A 19,003-nucleotide genomic window follows, 5' to 3' on the forward strand; every position below is an offset into this window, starting at 1 on the left:
AAAACAACAACATCTCAACCTGTGCTTTAAGACACACTCTTTATAAATTTGCATTGGTTGTGGTCATTTCCAACTTGCAATATAAAAAGCTATAAAAGCTAGTTTTGAAAACTGAGTTGCGTCTAAGATTATACAACAGCAAACAAATTCAGTGCCTTCAGCGCTTTAATTAAATATGTCATTGAGTTGGGTAAGTGTGAATATATTACATCATCTATTGCTCGATTTTAAAAATCATGAGGGAAAACATAAAAAACAAAAACAGAAAAATCATAGTTTAAATAAAAATAAATAATATAATATCATTTTAAAATGTGTCATTTCATCCAACTAAACACTGAGTCATTTTACAGGGCAGAGCAGTTAGCTATTTCGAGTCAGTGCCGAGGGGAAGATGATAAAGATAACTCGCCTTCAAAAAGAAGTGGCCTTTTTAAGCGCAAAGTTGCTCGACGATCAAAGTCTTTGAGCAAGGACCACTGGGAGGACGTCATATTCTGTGGGTTTTTCCTGTGTTCTATTTATAGAAGCTCAAAGAATCTTATTTTAGAAACATGCACTGTCCTTTTCTTATTTTTTTTCATAGTTCGAGACAAAAACATAAACAATTATTCCTAATGCGCTGATGTTTTCTAGGTTCTATTTTGAGAATTAAAATATCAATTTTAGTGCATGTTTTTAAAAGTAACTTTTCATTTACTATTATGTTTAAAAAAAAAATTCTAATAAAAAAATGTGCTAAATGATCTTTACTTCACTGTTATTTTCTCTCTTCTCTTTGCCATTCTGTTGTTAACAAAATTTTAAAGTAACTGATCCAATGAACTCTGTCTTCCATGTAAACTTTTTCAAAATTTAAACATTTTGGTCGATGAGACATGACAAAAAAAAATTGCGGATGACCTTATTATATTTGTTGATTTGTTGAGGGCATAATTATATGTGTTTATATCCTTGTAGTTACTAGACATACAAAGCTGAAATTTTGCAATATTCATAAGAAGTATGCTAATTTATGACAGTATGTAATTACAGTTTTTACATGTCATTGATTTTATTGTTGTTGCAATCTGAAATTAAAAAAGCCTTACATTCCGTTCACGCCCTTATTAATTTTCATTCTTTCTTATAAGTCTTTGTTAATATAAGTCTTTATTACTAATGTCTCTACACTTTGAATGGTTTTCTGAAGTACTATATTTTTCCTTTTGTTTGAATATATTTCTTTAGCCGATCCAACTGGTAAGATATTAGACCCTGCCCCCTTTTTATTCAACGGATATTGATAAGCCAATCACACTTCTCTCGCTATAACCTTGCATTTATTCGCATTTCTTCAACCAGCTTTGAATTTTGTAATGTAGGTTTCTATTTGATTGACCTTTTCAAGAAGTAGTTATTACATTAATACCTTAGCTTGCACGATTCTACTTGTAAACAGATGTTATACTTTACGTGTGTTTCTTACAGAGTGTCTATATTAATTTATAAAATTTAGTGCAATACATATTGCTGTCCATGAAATGTTTACTTTAGTACACTCGTAGTATAATTATTTTGATGCGCTGTGTTATGGAAAAAAAACTGCAAAAATACACAAATGGAACTATACCTTGGCAATCTTAGAAAGCTCTTTAACAAAGGTTTTTAAAATGTGTAGGATTTATATGAAACCTTGCTAATCCTTCATTTTCATGATTGAAAGTATGTTTTCCGCAGCATGACTACTGATTTAATTTATTTTGAGACATGAAGCTGAGTTTGCTTTGTATTTTTAATTAATCATATGTAAGTTTTATGGAGAACTGTAATTGCATTTTATGAATAAGTGAATCTGCATGCATATGTCTATGTATATGTATTTTTTGTTAGATTTTTCTTGTATATGTGTATTTTATTGATAGTTTTAACAGCTGTATGCATTATAAAACTTACATGTAGTTTTATACTTGCTAACCGAAGACTAGTTTTGTTGTTTTCTTTCACAAGTAGATGTATATTTTTTGGAACTGAAATTTTTTTTCCATAACATGTTAATACTGGTTTGTTAACTAAGTTTTTAAGAAGAGAAATATTTGAGTTTATTTAAAAAATATGTGTGGAATACAGGCAAAGGTAACTTTTAATATCTGAAATGTTAACAAATTCATTTTTCTTGGTCATCTGCTTTTAAACCAAAGAAATATAACTAATCATATGATAAGACAAACAAATGTTTACTTTTATAATTGTCTATTTCAGCACATTTACAGACAAAGTTTCCTGCATATGAAAGGGTCTTACTTAGAGATTGTAAGTCTTATTCAAAACTATTTTACTTAAACTGAGAATACAGAACACTGTATTTTATCATATAGCCATTCCAATGAACACCAGTCCTTTGTTAATAAATTCAAAGTTTATCTAATCTCTACTATGATATAAGAACCTTTTAATGCACATGAAAAGAAACAAATAGCTATTAATCTTACCAAGCATAGTAATTTCCTATCGTCTTTGTAGGTGGTTTTGTTCGCCCAGTTGTCATTTTCGGCCCCCTTGCTGACGTAGCAAGGGAGAAAATTCTGAAAGATTTTCCTGACAAATTTCAGTCACCACGTAAGTGTCTTATAATTGAGTTAATGAAAAAATTTGTGTTACTTCATACCTTTTGTTTATTGATAAAAGCACACACTTATACATGTATAAGGAGCTTACATTTTGATACTGTATAATTGCATAAATCATGGATATTAGCTCAAGAAAAGTTCAGTCTTATTCAATTTTTGAAAGGCAATTGGTGTAAACATTAAAAAAAAAATGTGTGTTCTTGTTCAATACAAAAAGTGTTGGAAGTATGATTGACCGAAATGTTTAAAACATATCTTAACCCATTCATGCCTAGCGTCCTAAAAAAAGGACATTGCAAACAGCGTAGACCCAGATGAGACGCCGCATAATGCGGCGTCTCATCTGGGTCTGCGCTGTTTGCTTAAATGAATTTCTTTATGGAATATTCTAAATATAGAAATAAATATACTTGACACCCCTAATTTTGGAAATAAATTGATCCAACTTAGAAGGATGGGAGATTCCACTGGGCATAAATGGGTTAATACTTGTACTTGCCTGCCTTTGGTCATGTCATGTTTATTCTCCAAAAATTATGGATCATTTACATTGCAAGATTGTCAAGTTTTAGTCATATTACCATAATTTTTAAAGAATACTTTTTAGTGAGAACTATTAACAACTAGTTCATTAATAATGCCTTGTTCTATTTTCATGTGAATCACTTAGATATGCTTGTATGTTTATAAAAGCAACACAAACTGGGAAATCTATCTCTACACGGGTAATCAGACAATTTGAAAACCGTTGTACAATTTTAACTACAGGATAAACTCACCAAGACTAGTGTGTAATTGAATGTTCAGCACAATTGCCGTTAACCTGCATTGTTGCTGATTGGCAAACTTTCTCCGAAAAGAAGAGTACTTGGGGTTATTGTCCCCTTCCGGTTTGACCGGAGGGGACTTATGGTTTGCAGTCTGTGAGTCTGTCTGTCTGTCTGTCACACTTTTCTGGGTCCTGCGAAACTTAAAAAGTTCTTCATATTTGTTCATGAAACTTTAAGCATGGTCAGATGGCAATATGGAGATTATGCACGTCACATCAAGAATTCTGGTTGCTATGGCAACAAATATAAAAAAAATAATCTGACAATGGTGGAGCCGGTAGGGGACATATATTGCTTGGCAATAGTCTTGTTAACTATAATGTATTTATAACAAAGTTCCCTTGCTCAAACAAGCATTTTTTGTAGAGAGTGAACATCGTGGGGAAGACCAGAAAAAGGGTAGAACAGGAATCATCCGACTGGGTGCCATCAAAGACGTGATTAACAGGGTGGGTAGTTGATTCAGTCATTTACTGAGCGGTCAGAGCAGTCTGGAAAAATTGGGCTAAATGCATGTGCCTAAGGTGTCGTCCCAGGTTAGCCTTCGCAGTGCATACAGGCATCAGGGATGACACTTTTCTGCTTGTTTTGAATTTTGCGTGTAAAGGGCACTCTCTTTGAAACAAAAAAACAGTTTATACGGAAAGTGTTGTCCCAGATTAGCCTGTGCAGATTGCACAGTATAATCTGAGAAGACTCTATGTGCACATGCTTTAATCCACCCTTTTACTAGATATGCTAGTGTAACCTTCTGATGTATACCAGTTGAGTTACTTGTGTGAAATCCAATTTTGCGAGAGGCAGTGTAAAAAACCCTATTTTATATCACACTAGAGATCTGAACGTTATTTGATCAAATTGTGTAAATTAAGGGCTAATGATTTCGTACGTGTTTCCACCCAACTTGTATTTATACCTTTTAAGACAGCAAGTTCATTGAATACCTGTATGACTAAGCTACCATAAGCACTACCTCTCCAAATCAGATATAACCACCCCGAAGTTAATTTTTTAAATTATGAAGAACCATAAAGCAAGTTTCTGTGTAAGCATCCTCTTGAATCAAATAAATAGCTTGAAAATCTGTAAAAATTGGATCAGATTTTCATACCAGTCTTTACACTACCTACAAGCCCAAACAGCCCTGGGCTAGTGAAATGTTATTAAGGCTACTTGTCATAAATAATTTATATGGTCTGGCTATAAAACTTTGTAATCTTTACTATGAAAGCATAGTTATTCAGGCTAAAGGTTTTATTATATTACTGTGAAGACGGTTATACTTAATGAAAAATTCTGTAACTCAAAACATATAGTTGAAGAATTGATTTTAAAGGCTCATGCACCTTTTAAATTCTTTATTTTTAGAGAAAGCATTGCATGCTAGATATCACGCCACACAACGTAGATCGGCTGAACTTCGCGCAATTCTACCCGATTGTTGTCTTCCTGAAGGCTGACTGCAAAACCACGGTGAAAGAGTTGAGAGCAAAGTGGGCCAAAGGATCAAGCAAAAACCCAAAGAAACTCTATGAGCACAGTATCAAATTGGACAAGTTTTACCAGCATTTGTTCACTGGTAAGCTAACTATGAAATCAGGTGTGGATTTCTAAAAATTTATTAAGCCATCTAGTTTTGACGGTTGTTAGTTGTTTTGTACTTTACATTTATAAGTTCAAATTTAAGTTACGATTACATTTCTATTTATAGCAACAGTTACCCACAATACAACTGAGACCTGGTATAGGAAGCTGGTAGAAATGGTCGATCTTCAGCAGCAGCAGCAAATTTGGATGTCAGAGAAAAAGGTTTCGCAAGTCTTGAATTTTTTTTTATTGTCAACTATTACAAGTCCTATAACATGTGGTTGTTCCGGCTCTGTAAATCTGTATTATGATAAATTCTGATTTCTAGGGTGCTACTTGTGACTGTTTATTGATCAATTATGATTGTCCATAAATAATTATGTTGTAAGAATAGCATGCATGCACATGACCAATCCTGACAAAACCCCTTAAAAAAATCTTAATATATGTGTCTTGTTCTGTTAAAGCTGGGCATAATGCATGTGCGTAAAGTGTCGTCCCAGATTAGCCTGTGCAGTCCGCATTTGCTAATCAGGGACGACGCTTTCCACTTAAATGGTAATTTTGGTTTAAAGAAAGTCCCTTTTTACCGAAAATCTATCTAGTTTAAGCGGAAAGTGTCTTCCCTGATTAGCCTGTGCGGACTGCACAGGCTAATCTGGGACGACACTTTACGCACATGCATTATGCCCAGTTTTCTCAGAACAAGACACATATGTATCGGTCCAAAATGTTCCTGTACATCAGTGATTCGGTAAACTGTACGGCATTATAAATTATTCACAGAATATATCCACAGACTACCATTGACACAAATATTACTGATAATGCAATAGTTTCACATTTCACAACATTTCAGCAACAAACCTAATATGAAAATTTGAATAAGTCCCTACAAAAACATTTATTTTATTCATTTACAGCCAGAGGAAGACATCTCAGACGACTACCTGTTCCCGCTGAGCAATCGCCTCTCATTCTCGGGATCTCATGGTGACGCCAGCGACAACGATGTAAGACACGCCTTTGATGACATGGACGCCTTACCCGCACAGCGAAAGCGGCAACTAGTCCGGTCGTCGTCTGATCCCAGCGTGAACACGATGGACCGGGTACCGGGAATACCACCGTACCCAGATCCCCCACGTTACCAACGGCAACCAAAGGTTTGCATAAGCTAAAGTTTTCATTGTTAACACTAAGTTTGATGATTTCCTCCCTTTCATTGTCAAACTCATTTTACAATTAGTTATTAATTTTTATGGATATATGTACAAATAAAGAGTTTGGATGAACTCTGTAAGCATTTACCTCCCCTAAGGTGGTATATCAATTGCACCCCTGGTTTTGAGTGTTTTGTATGATGCAGAGAAAACTGTGGTTAATTTATCGATTAATAAATATATGTAAATGCTGATTTAAGTTAAATTTATGGTTGATTAGTTTCTAGTTGACTCAAGATAAGGTATGCTTGATTAAAAGTATATGATTGATTTAATATGTGTTTCAAGTATATTCAGGATAAATTCATTTTTGAAAACATTTATTAATTCAGCACAAAACGTTAATATTTGCCAGTGATTTAAAGGGTTAAAAATATCAAAAGCCGGCATGGTGTTGTGGTAGCAAGTAAGCTTTGCCCTCTATAGGTCCTGAGTTGGATCCTCAGGGCAGACACATTTATTTTATCCTCTCATTATTATTATTTAAAACTATTGTAAATTATACAGTTTTTTATGCCCCCGAATCGAATGATCGGGGGTATATTGTTTTTGGCCTGTCTGACATTGTATGTGTCTGTGTGTGTGTGTGTCCCAAAACTTTAACCTTGGTCATAACTTTGCAATATTGAAGATAGCAACTTGATATTTGGCATGCATGTGTATCTCATGGAGCTGCACATTTTTAGTGATGAAAAGTCAAGGTCATCCTTCAAGGTCAAAGGTAAAAATAATAATAATAAATTCAAAGCGGCGCATAAGGGGGCATTGTGTTTCTGACAAACACATCTCTTGTTTAGTACTTAAATTTAATTTTTCCATATTAGGAAAATATATAATATTAGTTTTTATGACTTTTTTCCTCTTTCAGTTGTCCACTGATGGGAATCAAAATTATCAGGATATTGCCTATGATGGTAAGATAAGTGATATTTCTTAATTAACTTATTCGTTATCTTTCTCACACAGTCCACATGTTAAGCCCTTCCCCCATATAAAGCAAAGTAAAAATGGCTTTTGCATCCAGCATAAAACCATAAGAGCCTGTGAGTAACCCGCAGTCTGTTCAGGTTTTATGATGTTTGCTGCTCATCAGTAACTTAGGGTTGGAAATGAAGCCTTAAAACTTTAATTTAGTAAGAAATGTATTTTATTAAATTTAACTTTCAAAGAGACTACAAATGCATCAAAATACGCATGTAAGTGTTAAAGAGTTCAAATTGTTAACAATTAATGGATATACATTAAAAACTGTGTTTGGTAGATCATAAATTGTATAACCACTCTTGATAAGGCCAAAACAAAATAATGGTGTGGTTACGGTTACCCGACCGAGCCTTATATTTTGCTGCGACCCTACAATATTTTATTCAAAATTAAAAGCCAAAAGAAAAAAAAATCGCGGTAAAATTCAAACTGTACCGGAGGAACGGTTTTTAGCCACACCGACTTTTTTTTACGGAGTGCGATTTTTACGCGCGCACCGTTAATCTCATCTGTGAGGCGCTTAACGTATTAAATGCATAGAGCGTCTGCGACGCAATGAAGAAAACATCTCCTTCGTTGATTTTGTTTAATGTTTTACGGACAAAGTGCGTAAAATGCTCTGACAAACACATCGTTTAAATTATTTTTTTTATCCAATATTGGAACCTACTAATTTTTCTGTGTTCATGCATCGGGATTCTACCTAGTTGTCCGTATAATCCTACAAGATTGGTTGATGTTTTTTTATGTATTAGTTTGATGTCTTTTGCTATATGATTAACCCAAACTTCGGCAGAATAATTGAGAATTGGGGATATTAAAACACCAAATAATTTGAGTTTCTCTTTTAATTGAAATTCATTATGATTGTAATTAAGCCATGTTCTTCAAAGTATTTTCGGGTTTTTATCCATCAAAATTTACAGTATTTTTCTCTTTATAAAAAAGTTTTTTGAAGTTTGTTTTTGATATGGATAAAAAGTCAATGCATGGCTACAGCCAAGTTGAAGCCATGAATTGACCATTCATTCTTATTATCAGTTAAAATGGTTTTTGTGCTAGATTGCCTATGTATGTATTGGAAAAAAGCAGTCCAACAAAATAAAAAATAAAATGTTTTTCCTACCTACCTACCCTTTTTTTTTTTGGCACGTAACCTGAACCACAACATTATTTTGTTTTGGCCTAATGGAAAAAATATTTTTAACTTATAGCGTGTTATTCTGATCACATATTCATTCAAAAACATGATCTTTAAACCAAAAACTAATTTCTATTGCCTAAATAAGTTTCTTAGTCAAGAATGATGACTGTTAATGAGAACAAGAACTACTGACTACTTTTCTTAAAGAAAATAAATTAAACGTGTTAAGTTTAATACTATATACAATTATGAAACCACTACTTCAGATTCGTACACGCAGAGATCTGAAGATCGCTACTACCCGTCTTATTATGCTGATCACAACGATGTTGATCGGCGCCTGAACCGTCACAACATTGATCCCTATGCCACTATCACACCCAGTGAACGACTGCGTGGAAGAATGCCATCGGATCCACAGTGGAGTGACGGGTAAGGATCTGAATTTTGCTCGTCTATTCACCTAATTATCCGAGCTGAACTACTCACCAAAAGGTTTAGCATCATCAGGGCCCATGTAATGCACTGGTAAAGGTTAGCATTCAAAAACTATTTCTACGGTATATATTCAATTGAAACATGACAGGTTTTCAGGCTTATTGTGTAAAGTCTTCCAAGTTCCACTACTCTGGCTAGCAATTTAGCACAATTTTACCCTTTTTATACGCCCGTATAAAATACGGGACGTATTATGTGAAACCCCTTGGCGGGCGGGCGGGCGGCGGGCGGGCGGCGGGCGGAAGGCATCACTTTGTCCGGACTCTAATTCAAATTGTATTCATCCGATCTTCACCAAACTTGGTCAGCAGTTGCATCTAGTTGATATCTAGGCCAAGTTCGAATATGGGTCATGCCGGGTCAAAAACTAGGTCATAGGGTCAATAAGTGCATTTTCAAAGGGGCCACTTTGTCCGGACTCTATTTCAAATTGTATTCATCCGATCTTCACCAAACTTGGTCAGCAGTTGCATCTAGTTGATATATAGGCCAAGTTCGAATATGGGTCATGCCGGGTCAAAAACTAGGTCATAGGGTCAATTAGTGCATTTTCAACGGCGCCACTTTGTCCGGACTCTAATTCAAATTGTATTCATCCCATCTTCACCAAACTTGGTCAGTAGTTGCATCTAGTTGATATCTAGGTCAAGTCCGAATATGGGTCATGCTGGGTCAAAAACTAGGTCAAAGGGTCAATTAGTGCATTTTACTTTGTCCGGACTCTAATTCAAATTGTATAAATCTTGCCACTTTGTCCGGACTCTATTTCAAATTGTATTCATCCGATCTTCACCAAACTTGGTCAGCAGTTGCATCTAGTTGATATATAGGCCAAGTTCGAATATGGGTCATGCCGGGTCAAAAACTAGGTCATAGGGTCAATTAGTGCATTTTCAACGGCGCCACTTTGTCCGGACTCTAATTCAAATTGTATTCATCCGATCTTCACCAAACTTGGTCAGTAGTTGCATCTAGTTGATATCTAGGTCAAGTCCGAATATGGGTCATGCTGGGTCAAAAACTAGGTCAAAGGGTCAATTAGTGCATTTTACTTTGTCCGGACTCTAATTCAAATTGTATAAATCTTATCTTCACCAAACTTGGTCAGTAGTTGCATCTAGTTGATATCTAGGCCAAGTTCGAATATGGGTCATGCCAGGTAAAAAACTAGGTCATAGGGTCAATTAGTCCATTTTCAACAGCGCCACTTTGTCCGGACTCTTATTCAAATTGTATTCATCCAATCTTTACCAAACTTGGTCAGTAGTTGCATCTAGTTGATATCTAGGTCAAGTTCGAATATGGGTCATGTCGGGTCAATAACTAGGTCATAGGGTCAATTAGTGCATTTTCAACGGCGCCACTTTGTCCGGACTCTAATTCAAATTGTATTCATCCGAAACTTTTAAACAACTTTTTATCCTGCGTCAAAGTGGTATGGGGGTATAAGTCACATTCAGTGACAAAGCTCTAGTTCAAGTTGAATTCACCAAACTTGGTCAGAGGTAGTATATAGATTATATATCAGTCAGGTCTGATTGGAGACATGCAACCGATTAACACATGCAATATTTTTATGCAATATTTTTATCCAGTTTTATTTTGCGATATTTTCATCGGGTTTATTTTTTTCGCGATTTTTGAAACGAGTTATTTTTAACAACATGTTTATTGGTAAGTTTCATTTTTCCTTCAATCTAATCATGATTTCCACAGGTACATGAGTTTTTCACTGTGCATGGGTACTATAGAAAGGCAACTGTTTATCATTGTCATCAACCTAAAATCAATTTTTTAAATTGATTTTATGCTTATACACAAGGAAATTTTCAATTCTTTCTCATATCATCGAAAGAAATGCAGCATTTCGTCAACTTTATCGTTACTATGTCTTAAAGTATATTTTTAAACAGTCGTCTTTCTAAACAATGCAGCTTCAGATGATGTCAGTTCAGAATGTATTCTTGTATATCTCAGTGTATACTATTGCATGCTGAATGGAATATATTTTCTAGCTTTTATTAGTATGCGTTTGTGTGTAATTGCTTCTAATTTCAGTACCACTGTAACTTACCTGAACTCTGCATTGTTCCATGACATACCTCCTAGAGCATTCTCTAACTGTACCTAACACATTCTGCTCAATTTTTTTTTATTATGTTTTTATCACAATTGGGAATTTTATCATTTTTATACGCCCGTTTAAAAAAAACGGGACGTATCATAGTTTCACCTTGGCGGCGGGTGGCGTCCACAGCAGTGTCTGCTCTCTAATTCAAATAGTTTTCATCTGATCTTCACCAAACTTGGTCAGAAGTTTTATCTAGACAATATCTAGGTCAAGATCGAATACGGGTTATGCTGGGTCAAAAACTAGGTCACAGGGTCACTAAGTGTATTTTAAGTATTTAGCATGGTGTCCGCTCTGTAATAGAAGTAGTTATCATCCGATAATCACCATACTTGGTCAGATGTTGTATCTAGACAATATCTAGGTCAAGTTCGAATATGGGTCATGCAGGGTCAAGGGGTCACTTAGTGCATTTCAAGCATTTAGCATGGTGTCCGCTCTCTAATTGAAGTAGTTTTCATTTGATCTTCACCAAATTTGGTCAGAAGTTGTGTCTAGACAATATCTAGGTCAAGTTCAAATATGGGTCATGCCGCGTCAAAAACTAGATCACGTGGTCACTTAGTGCATTTCAAGCATTTAGCATGGTGTCCGCTCTTTAATTGAAGTAGTTATCATCTGATCTTCACCAAATTTGGTCAGAAGATGTGTCTAGATGATATGTAGGTCAAGTCCAAATATGGGTCAATGTAAAGTTATCAAGTTGTCCAAAACCTTCAAACGGGCGTATCTTGTGACAGTTTGGCACTCTTGTTTGTACTATCATAAGAGCTTCACAAATTCAATTGAAATTTCACAGATATTATGCATTTGTTATGATGTATTGGGATTTTTTTGGCTGGAATCTCATCATAACAATCACGTGTCAAAATAGAGTGGCATGTAGAACAACTAATATGATCATTCAATGGCATGTACATTAATACAATCATTAAAATGACTGATAAACTATAAATGACAATTTGTGTGATTATTTTCTATATCAAATATTGAATATAACAGTCAAGGCTTGTTTAAGTAAATTTCTGATTAAAATGACAAATACATGTGTAACACTTATTTGTGATTTTTTCCTATATCAACTGTTTCAGCTTTGATGACAGACAGCCTCCCCCGCCCCAGGCACATCAGAATGAGGCTGTGTACTCAAAGCCATTACCACGGCAACGCAATCAGCTGTCTCCTGGCAACCAAGGTCATACCGGGGTAAACGAGCCTGGGTCACCTGGTTACGGTCCATCGTCTGGGCAACAGCACCTTCCACCACCCCCGCCCCCACATCAGGTTTGCTGGCATTGACTTTGAAACATTTTTTGAAAGTCATTCTCAAAATGTAGAAACAATAAATATGTGGTATCACTAATGAAATACATTATGATGATTTTGTGGTGGAGAAAATTGATGATGATGATGATGATGATGATGATGATGATGATGATGATGATGATGATGATGAGGATGAGGATGAGGATGATAGTATTGATGATAATAATGATGATTCTTTTGATGATAATGTTAGCGATGATCATGTTGATGATGATAATATTCCAGGCATACACTGACAGTTCTTCATACTCTAGCGACTCATTCACTAAATACACCTCCAACCCCGTCAACAAACACGACGACTCAAAACTTCGAGACAAAATGGGTCAGCTGGCGACGAGAAATGCTCGATCAAACGACCCATATAGGTAGGGATAACCATTATATGCTTCCATAATCACTCAAGCCTGAATACCTCCCTTTGGCCACTTTTGTTTATGATCTTTTCTTTACACTCAAGCACGTGCCAGACACCAACCTTGCTGACCTTATTGGCCCAATTGGAATAATTCTTGCTTATGCTTGTATGCTATGCTGTACAAGTGTTTGTTTGTGAATTATTGTAGAATGGTATACATTTGTAGGGATGGAATTTCGCAAAATAACATTTGTTCTTTTTCTTTAATGTTAATTCAATTAAAATACTTGACAAAGTTCTGTTTCTGTTCGCACTAAATCATGAAAATTAAATCCCAACTTAAGTAAACCATTTTGCTGTAAATAATATTATGATGGAAAGCAGAGTTATCTTGATGTTTTAACTATACGTATATTGTGCTTTTGTGCTTTTTGGGGCTAAAAGCAAGGCTTGTTAAATGTTAGCAAATCATAAGGAGTTGAGTGTGGAGTTGAGTGTGGAGCCAATCTATCTTGTATACAAGTATTCAGCAGATATGACAAGTTTTACACTCAGATCTTCAGATGTCAATTGGTTCCTTGAACCACGTAAATTTGGAACAACATCAGAAACCTAATATGCTATTGGAAAAAAAAAATTGGGGTTGAATTGCTCTTATTTTTGCTACTCAGACATTTTGTTATATCTAGCTACTAACCAGTCTTTTAGTTTTTCGATTTATGTGTAGGCGGATACTGTTATACCTACTTTATTTGTGTTACTTTGGTTTTAACTTTATCATTTGTGTATTTGTTGAACAATTGTAGTGTGAATTTTTTATTCCATTCATCATCTTTTTATGAATTTCAACAAGTACCAAATAATTTGTTAACTGAATCTATCTATACTTGTGTAACATCAGGATAACTTGCAATTCATTACCATTATCATTTCTAGTTGAAAATATTACAAATTTCAAGATTCATGAGCAGCCTTTTCTTACAAATAAAAACCATGTTTGGATTATTTGCATCTTAAGTTATAAAATCATAACAAAATGTTGAAAAACTTCGCTTTAAACCTGTTCCCTAAATGCTTAAATAAGTGCATAAATAATAAAACATTGTGACATGATGATCTACTCAGATTGCATCTTAACATATATTCGGGTTAAGTCCTTTGATAAATGAGCATTTTTACTGGACAAACTAATAGGAGTCAACAAACCCTCGCCTGTCTAGCCAGGGGTCTAACTAATAGGGGTCAACAAACCCTCGCCTGTCAAGCCAGGGGTCTAACTAATAGGGGTCAACAAACCCTCGCCTGCCTAGCCTAGGGGTCTAACTAATAGGGGTCAACAAACCCTCGCCTGTTTAGCCTAGGGGTCAACAAACCCTCGCCTGTCTAGCCAGTTTGATGAACTAAGGCTTGTGCCCTTGTGTTAAGAAAAAGGTAAACTTGTATGGTATAATTCATAACCCTTCCTTGCATTTGAAAATCCTTAGTATGCATTATTGATTATGTAACCATATATGATTGAACTTCCTGCCATGAATTATTGATCCTGTGGCACATGTTATAAATCCCATTTAATAGAATAAATATGCCCACACATTGAGAAAATAAAAAAAATTTAATGTAGTAAAACCTTCCTGTACCTTGCATGTGAAGTTTGGGTGTTTCCATTTCCATTAAAAAATATAGCCGCTTCATGCGCAAATTGGTCTTATTCCATATGCAGTCAGTGTATCTCCAGATCAACTGGTGAATTTGCACAGGCTTGTCAGGAGCTACCTTGTCTTCAATTGATACCATAAAAAATATGTCACTTGTTAGCTGAAAGAGTCATTCTTGACCAGACTGGATGACTTTGGAGGCTGATCTAGGCCACATATGGCATAAGACCCATTTTGGCATGATGCGGCTAAATAAGTCCCTTCATAATGCATTATTGACCCTGTATCACGCCTTATACAATTCCATATCATGCGTTATCACCAGGTTTACCAGAAGCACGGCAAATAAAGTCACAACAAGCAACATTGACAAGAACAAACTTTCTGATCTTTCCGCAAAGTTCAGGTACGTATGGAAACAATGACAACAACGAAGTGAAAAACAGACAAATGTACTTGGAAATGTCTTAAACCATGGCTCCTTTGAAGGAACGATATGCTATATAGATGGGAAAGAAAATTTATCATATACAGAAAATGTGACGATTCCTACCTTAAAAAAAAGATATTCAACAAGTTTATGTATTATTCAGTGAAATAATATTAAGGAATGAAAAAAACAACCTAGAAAATATTCATGAGATGTTCTGTTAAAACACCATATATTCAGAAACTCTGAAGTAACATGCATGTACATATACAGATTCCGACAGGTTCATTTAGAACTATTTTACCCATGTCATGTGAAATTGGTCTTATGCCATATGTTGCCAGCATAGTCTGGCCAGGAGCTACCCTGTTTGCTATGGAGACCAAAAAATTTGTGTGACTTGATAGGGGACAGCTTTTTCGCCAGTCCAGTATGAGGCTCATTTTTTTGGAAGCATTCTACAAAAGTTTTAAAGTAGAAACATTGAGAAATGTATTCTGTATAAAGCCAAGCATTGTCACTCTAAAAAGTCATCATAGAATATATTTGTCAAAATATACATATTTAACACCACTAATAAATCATAATCCATCGGACTACGTTCATATTTAATTAACACAATCATTAGTTATCATGCATCAGTTGTCATGTGGTAAATATGTAGTAGTTGTTTTTTCTTTGTTTCTTTTAGGGTAGTATTTTATTCATGCTTGGACATTACCATAAAATAGATTGTGACATCATCACCATTTTGATGATATCATCAATTCATGTTGGACAATTTTATACTAAAATCAATTTTAGGCAAAATAGAACTACAACAATTAGATGATTGTATGATGTCACAAATTCAATATTATGTCAATCACACTTTACAAGTATAGCTTAAACACATATTTGATGCACTGAACACGCAGCAAGATTAATTTTGATTTAAAGTCATATAAAAATATTATATTTGCATAAAAATAATTTATTTTGTTCATGACATAATGGAACTCTTTATGGAAATTTTAAAAATCTCGGTGTATGTTTTTGTATGATTGAAACATATTCTCATAGCTGTGTGCAATAATATTTATTGACTGCTGGTTATCTTATAAACTTGGAACATGAGTATAAACATATCTCTCAACATGTGATAGTAAAATTTATTGGAAATCAAGGTTTCTATTGGTGTTTTTCAGTGAAATATATTTACATCTCAGATAGGCACATAATGAATCCATAACAATATTTTTATTGTTGTAACCATAGTGCTGATCATACATGCCATACTTTCTCTGGCCAAAATCGGGACATAAAGTCAAAATAGAACATTTGACCTCATAGAGAGACAACTACATTTGTAAAAAAATTTATTTCAGTCTGTGATGAATGCTTAAGGCAAACCAAGTATTCGTTTGAAATCAAATTTATCCCAACATTTATTATAAACGTGTATTAAATTTCCATAATAATAATTGATACGGATTCAACAACAAAATTTCCTTAATTTTTCTTTTGATGAGGGGGATAGGTCTCTTTTATTCAGCATGCAATAAATATTACTGTTCCACCTAACTCCCATAATATATCACCAGGAACTAGGAAAAGGTCTCTGAGCAAAAACTGGACAGGGTGCTGTATAGCGGTAATTTAAAAGTATATTAATGGAAAGCAATAAATATAATGGGATATTAGGGAATCTTTTCTATAAATATATGTGACAATGTGTCTTAGCAGTCAATTGTGTATAAATACCAGTGAATTTACAAACATCTTTTATTGAATTTTTACCCCAAAAGTACAGGCCATGTGAGAACATTGGAAATTGTTCATTTGACTCATTTCTTCTGAATGTATCGTTTTATATAATTATAAATTTTGGAGAAAAGAAATCACCATTCAGGTGTTGACTAGCCAAATAGGCTAGTAATTGCATAGGTGCTGCATCCTGCTATTTTGCTCTAGAGCTTTTCCTATATCAGACTTGCAAATCAGTGTATGTAAGCCCCAAAATCACCTTATGTTTACCCAGTGCTATGCTTTGATTCTGCAAGCCCTCCTTTCCTAACCCCCCGTTAATTTCAGGCCAGAAAACGATAAGCTAAAACTAAGCTCAACAAGTCTGTCAAAGTCACCCCAAGGAGTCAGTGCACCAAACATATCAAAACACCCAGCGACAGAGCCAGACATGATACCTGGAGGTCAAGTGCGTCAAGTTCACATGAACCCTCAGTTTGGGCAAGGTGAAGGTCAAAGGTCAAGGGTCATGGGAAGAAAACAGCCTCCGCCCGTACCAACGAAGACATATAATTTAAAAGAAAGGGGGATTGAACCAGACGAACAAAAACTGCGCCACTATGAAAGTGCTAATTTAAGGTACATTAAGATTAACAATATTCCATGTTATTGAAATATTATTTTTTGATGTATAGTTGTTTCTTGGTTAATCAATAAATTTGGCTGCACAGTATAATAGTATCATCACTAAATGCTTTTTAATAATACAAATTTAAAAGATCTTGTACTTGAGCTGAGTGGTTTTCTGCAATGTTCATGTAATCTATATCTTTGCAGTAGCCGAAAAAGAGATTGAGGTACAGTGTACTGAGATCTTGATTCTTTTGATATTAAGGTAATTTAAAGGTAAATGGGTTTCCTTTTTTGCAGAGGGTACGAATACAGAGACGGTAACAATTATTCTGCTTTGCCTGTTCGCAATGACCCTAACGAAAAACACAGAGGGTATCCAAATGATGGGGATGGGTACCCAGTTTTACAAGCGGAACATTACAAATCTGAAGATCCCTATGAGTATGTAGCACCCAGAAGACAAAATCCTGGGAACCAGCAGTTTATAAATAGAAACAGTAGGGAATACCCAGAAAATCAGGGGAATCCCATTACCAATCAAAATTCTAGGACATTTATGAATCAAATTTATATGGATACAGAAGAACTGAAAAGATATAGGCAAGAAAGGGAGCAGCAACAACAACAACAAGAGCAGCAGAGGGGTTATTATAGGTCACCTGAATCTAGGACAAGGTAATTTCATAGGTGTTTGAAGAACATTAGTAAAATTAGAACTGAACAATACTTTTTCAGAAAAGGATAGCTTGGTAGTTATATTTCTTATTAAGATTTTTAGTAGATGCTATAATAGCTATTTCGGTTTGGCATTTTTCATGGATGCCAGTTATATCTTAAAATATTTCTTTGTACATTTAAAATTTATTATGATAATTTATTTACGATTTATCATCTGAAAATAAACTTGCCTTTAACAGCTTAATGCTTGGCGCAATGTAGCTTTTTAACCTAATATAATTTTGTATTGGCTTATATATAATATTTCATTTTCATTTCAATACTTATTAAATTGTATCTTTTTACGTTGCTTTTCATTCTTGTGATATTTTACATGGAATCATTGGTCTATTTTAAATATGTTTAATCATAATTTTATCCATTCTTAAATGTTTAAAACATGTCACAAATCTTTTTATTTCACATTTTAGTGTGAAACCGTTGCAAGTAAATCGATATTCACAAGTCAATATTCCCAGGTATAATGCATGTGTTGAAGTGAAAAGTAGTGTAGATCATGTTTTTTCTTTTGGGTATTAAATCGGGGTATTAAAATAAATTTTGAGCACAATATTTATCAAGCATGTTGTCTCTTTATTGCATCATATTACACACAAAATATTTGTTTATGGAAAAATTGAGCTGAAATTTTATTGTTCAAATTAACATTTAAAGCACTTGGCTTTTGACAAACAATGCAAATAAAATTGTCTCAATACTGAAAAATATTGATAGTATTTAATCTGTATTTAATTTAAAGTGATGACTAAGTATATATTGACTTATTTGTTGAAACAAAAAATCAAACATAATTTACCCAGACCAGACTTGACTTTTACAGAACGGATGATGAGCTACATAAATTGAGAGAGAGTCATAAAAAACACTCAAAATCTACTGACCATGTGCATAGAGCACAAAAGTCAGACTCAGCTTTGATAAATATGCAGTCGAAGCAGAATTTTTCTTCATACAAAAAGCTCATCACGGCTGGAGTTTATGGCACTAATAAAATAGCTTCAAAATCGCATGATGAGTTACGGTAATTTTGATTGGCCGAGTGTTTCTGTTAAAATGTCTTTGATTGGTTGGTGGCTAGTTATTTTGTTTAATTTCCTAATTTTGGTTGGTTGAATGTGTTGTTGTTTTTTTG

General features: G+C 34.5%; 1 protein-coding gene and 1 long non-coding RNA gene across 5 annotated transcripts in view; both read left to right on the forward strand.

Annotated features, from left to right (window-relative positions):
• LOC127833886 (tight junction protein ZO-1-like) overlaps nt 1–19,003 on the forward strand; it is a 115,445-nt gene that overhangs the window by 82,071 nt on the left and 14,371 nt on the right. Inside the window, exons 17-32 of one of the 4 annotated variants that reach the window (XM_052359382.1) lie at nt 354–499; nt 2,242–2,292; nt 2,503–2,598; nt 3,806–3,888; nt 4,808–5,018; nt 5,151–5,248; nt 5,950–6,192; nt 7,118–7,163; nt 8,644–8,809; nt 12,098–12,290; nt 12,558–12,700; nt 14,671–14,751; nt 16,849–17,139; nt 17,431–17,808; nt 18,282–18,329; nt 18,692–18,892. In XM_052359382.1, coding sequence (XP_052215342.1) covers nt 354–499; nt 2,242–2,292; nt 2,503–2,598; nt 3,806–3,888; nt 4,808–5,018; nt 5,151–5,248; nt 5,950–6,192; nt 7,118–7,163; nt 8,644–8,809; nt 12,098–12,290; nt 12,558–12,700; nt 14,671–14,751; nt 16,849–17,139; nt 17,431–17,808; nt 18,282–18,329; nt 18,692–18,892 — 2,475 coding nt within the window. The remainder of the gene's footprint in view (nt 1–353; nt 500–2,241; nt 2,293–2,502; nt 2,599–3,805; nt 3,889–4,807; nt 5,019–5,150; nt 5,249–5,949; nt 6,193–7,117; nt 7,164–8,643; nt 8,810–12,097; nt 12,291–12,557; nt 12,701–14,670; nt 14,752–16,848; nt 17,140–17,430; nt 17,809–18,281; nt 18,330–18,691; nt 18,893–19,003) is intronic. The other 3 variants (XM_052359383.1, XM_052359384.1, XM_052359385.1) reach the window with 3 other exon arrangements.
• Nucleotides 9,101–10,561, forward strand: LOC127833906 (uncharacterized). The gene is made up of 2 exons (XR_008027667.1): nt 9,101–9,402; nt 9,559–10,561. It is a non-coding gene; the product is annotated as an uncharacterized LOC127833906 (long non-coding RNA).

The sequence above is a fragment of the Dreissena polymorpha genome, chromosome 6, assembly GCF_020536995.1.
Source record: "Dreissena polymorpha isolate Duluth1 chromosome 6, UMN_Dpol_1.0, whole genome shotgun sequence".
NCBI lineage: Eukaryota > Metazoa > Mollusca > Bivalvia > Myida > Dreissenidae > Dreissena > Dreissena polymorpha.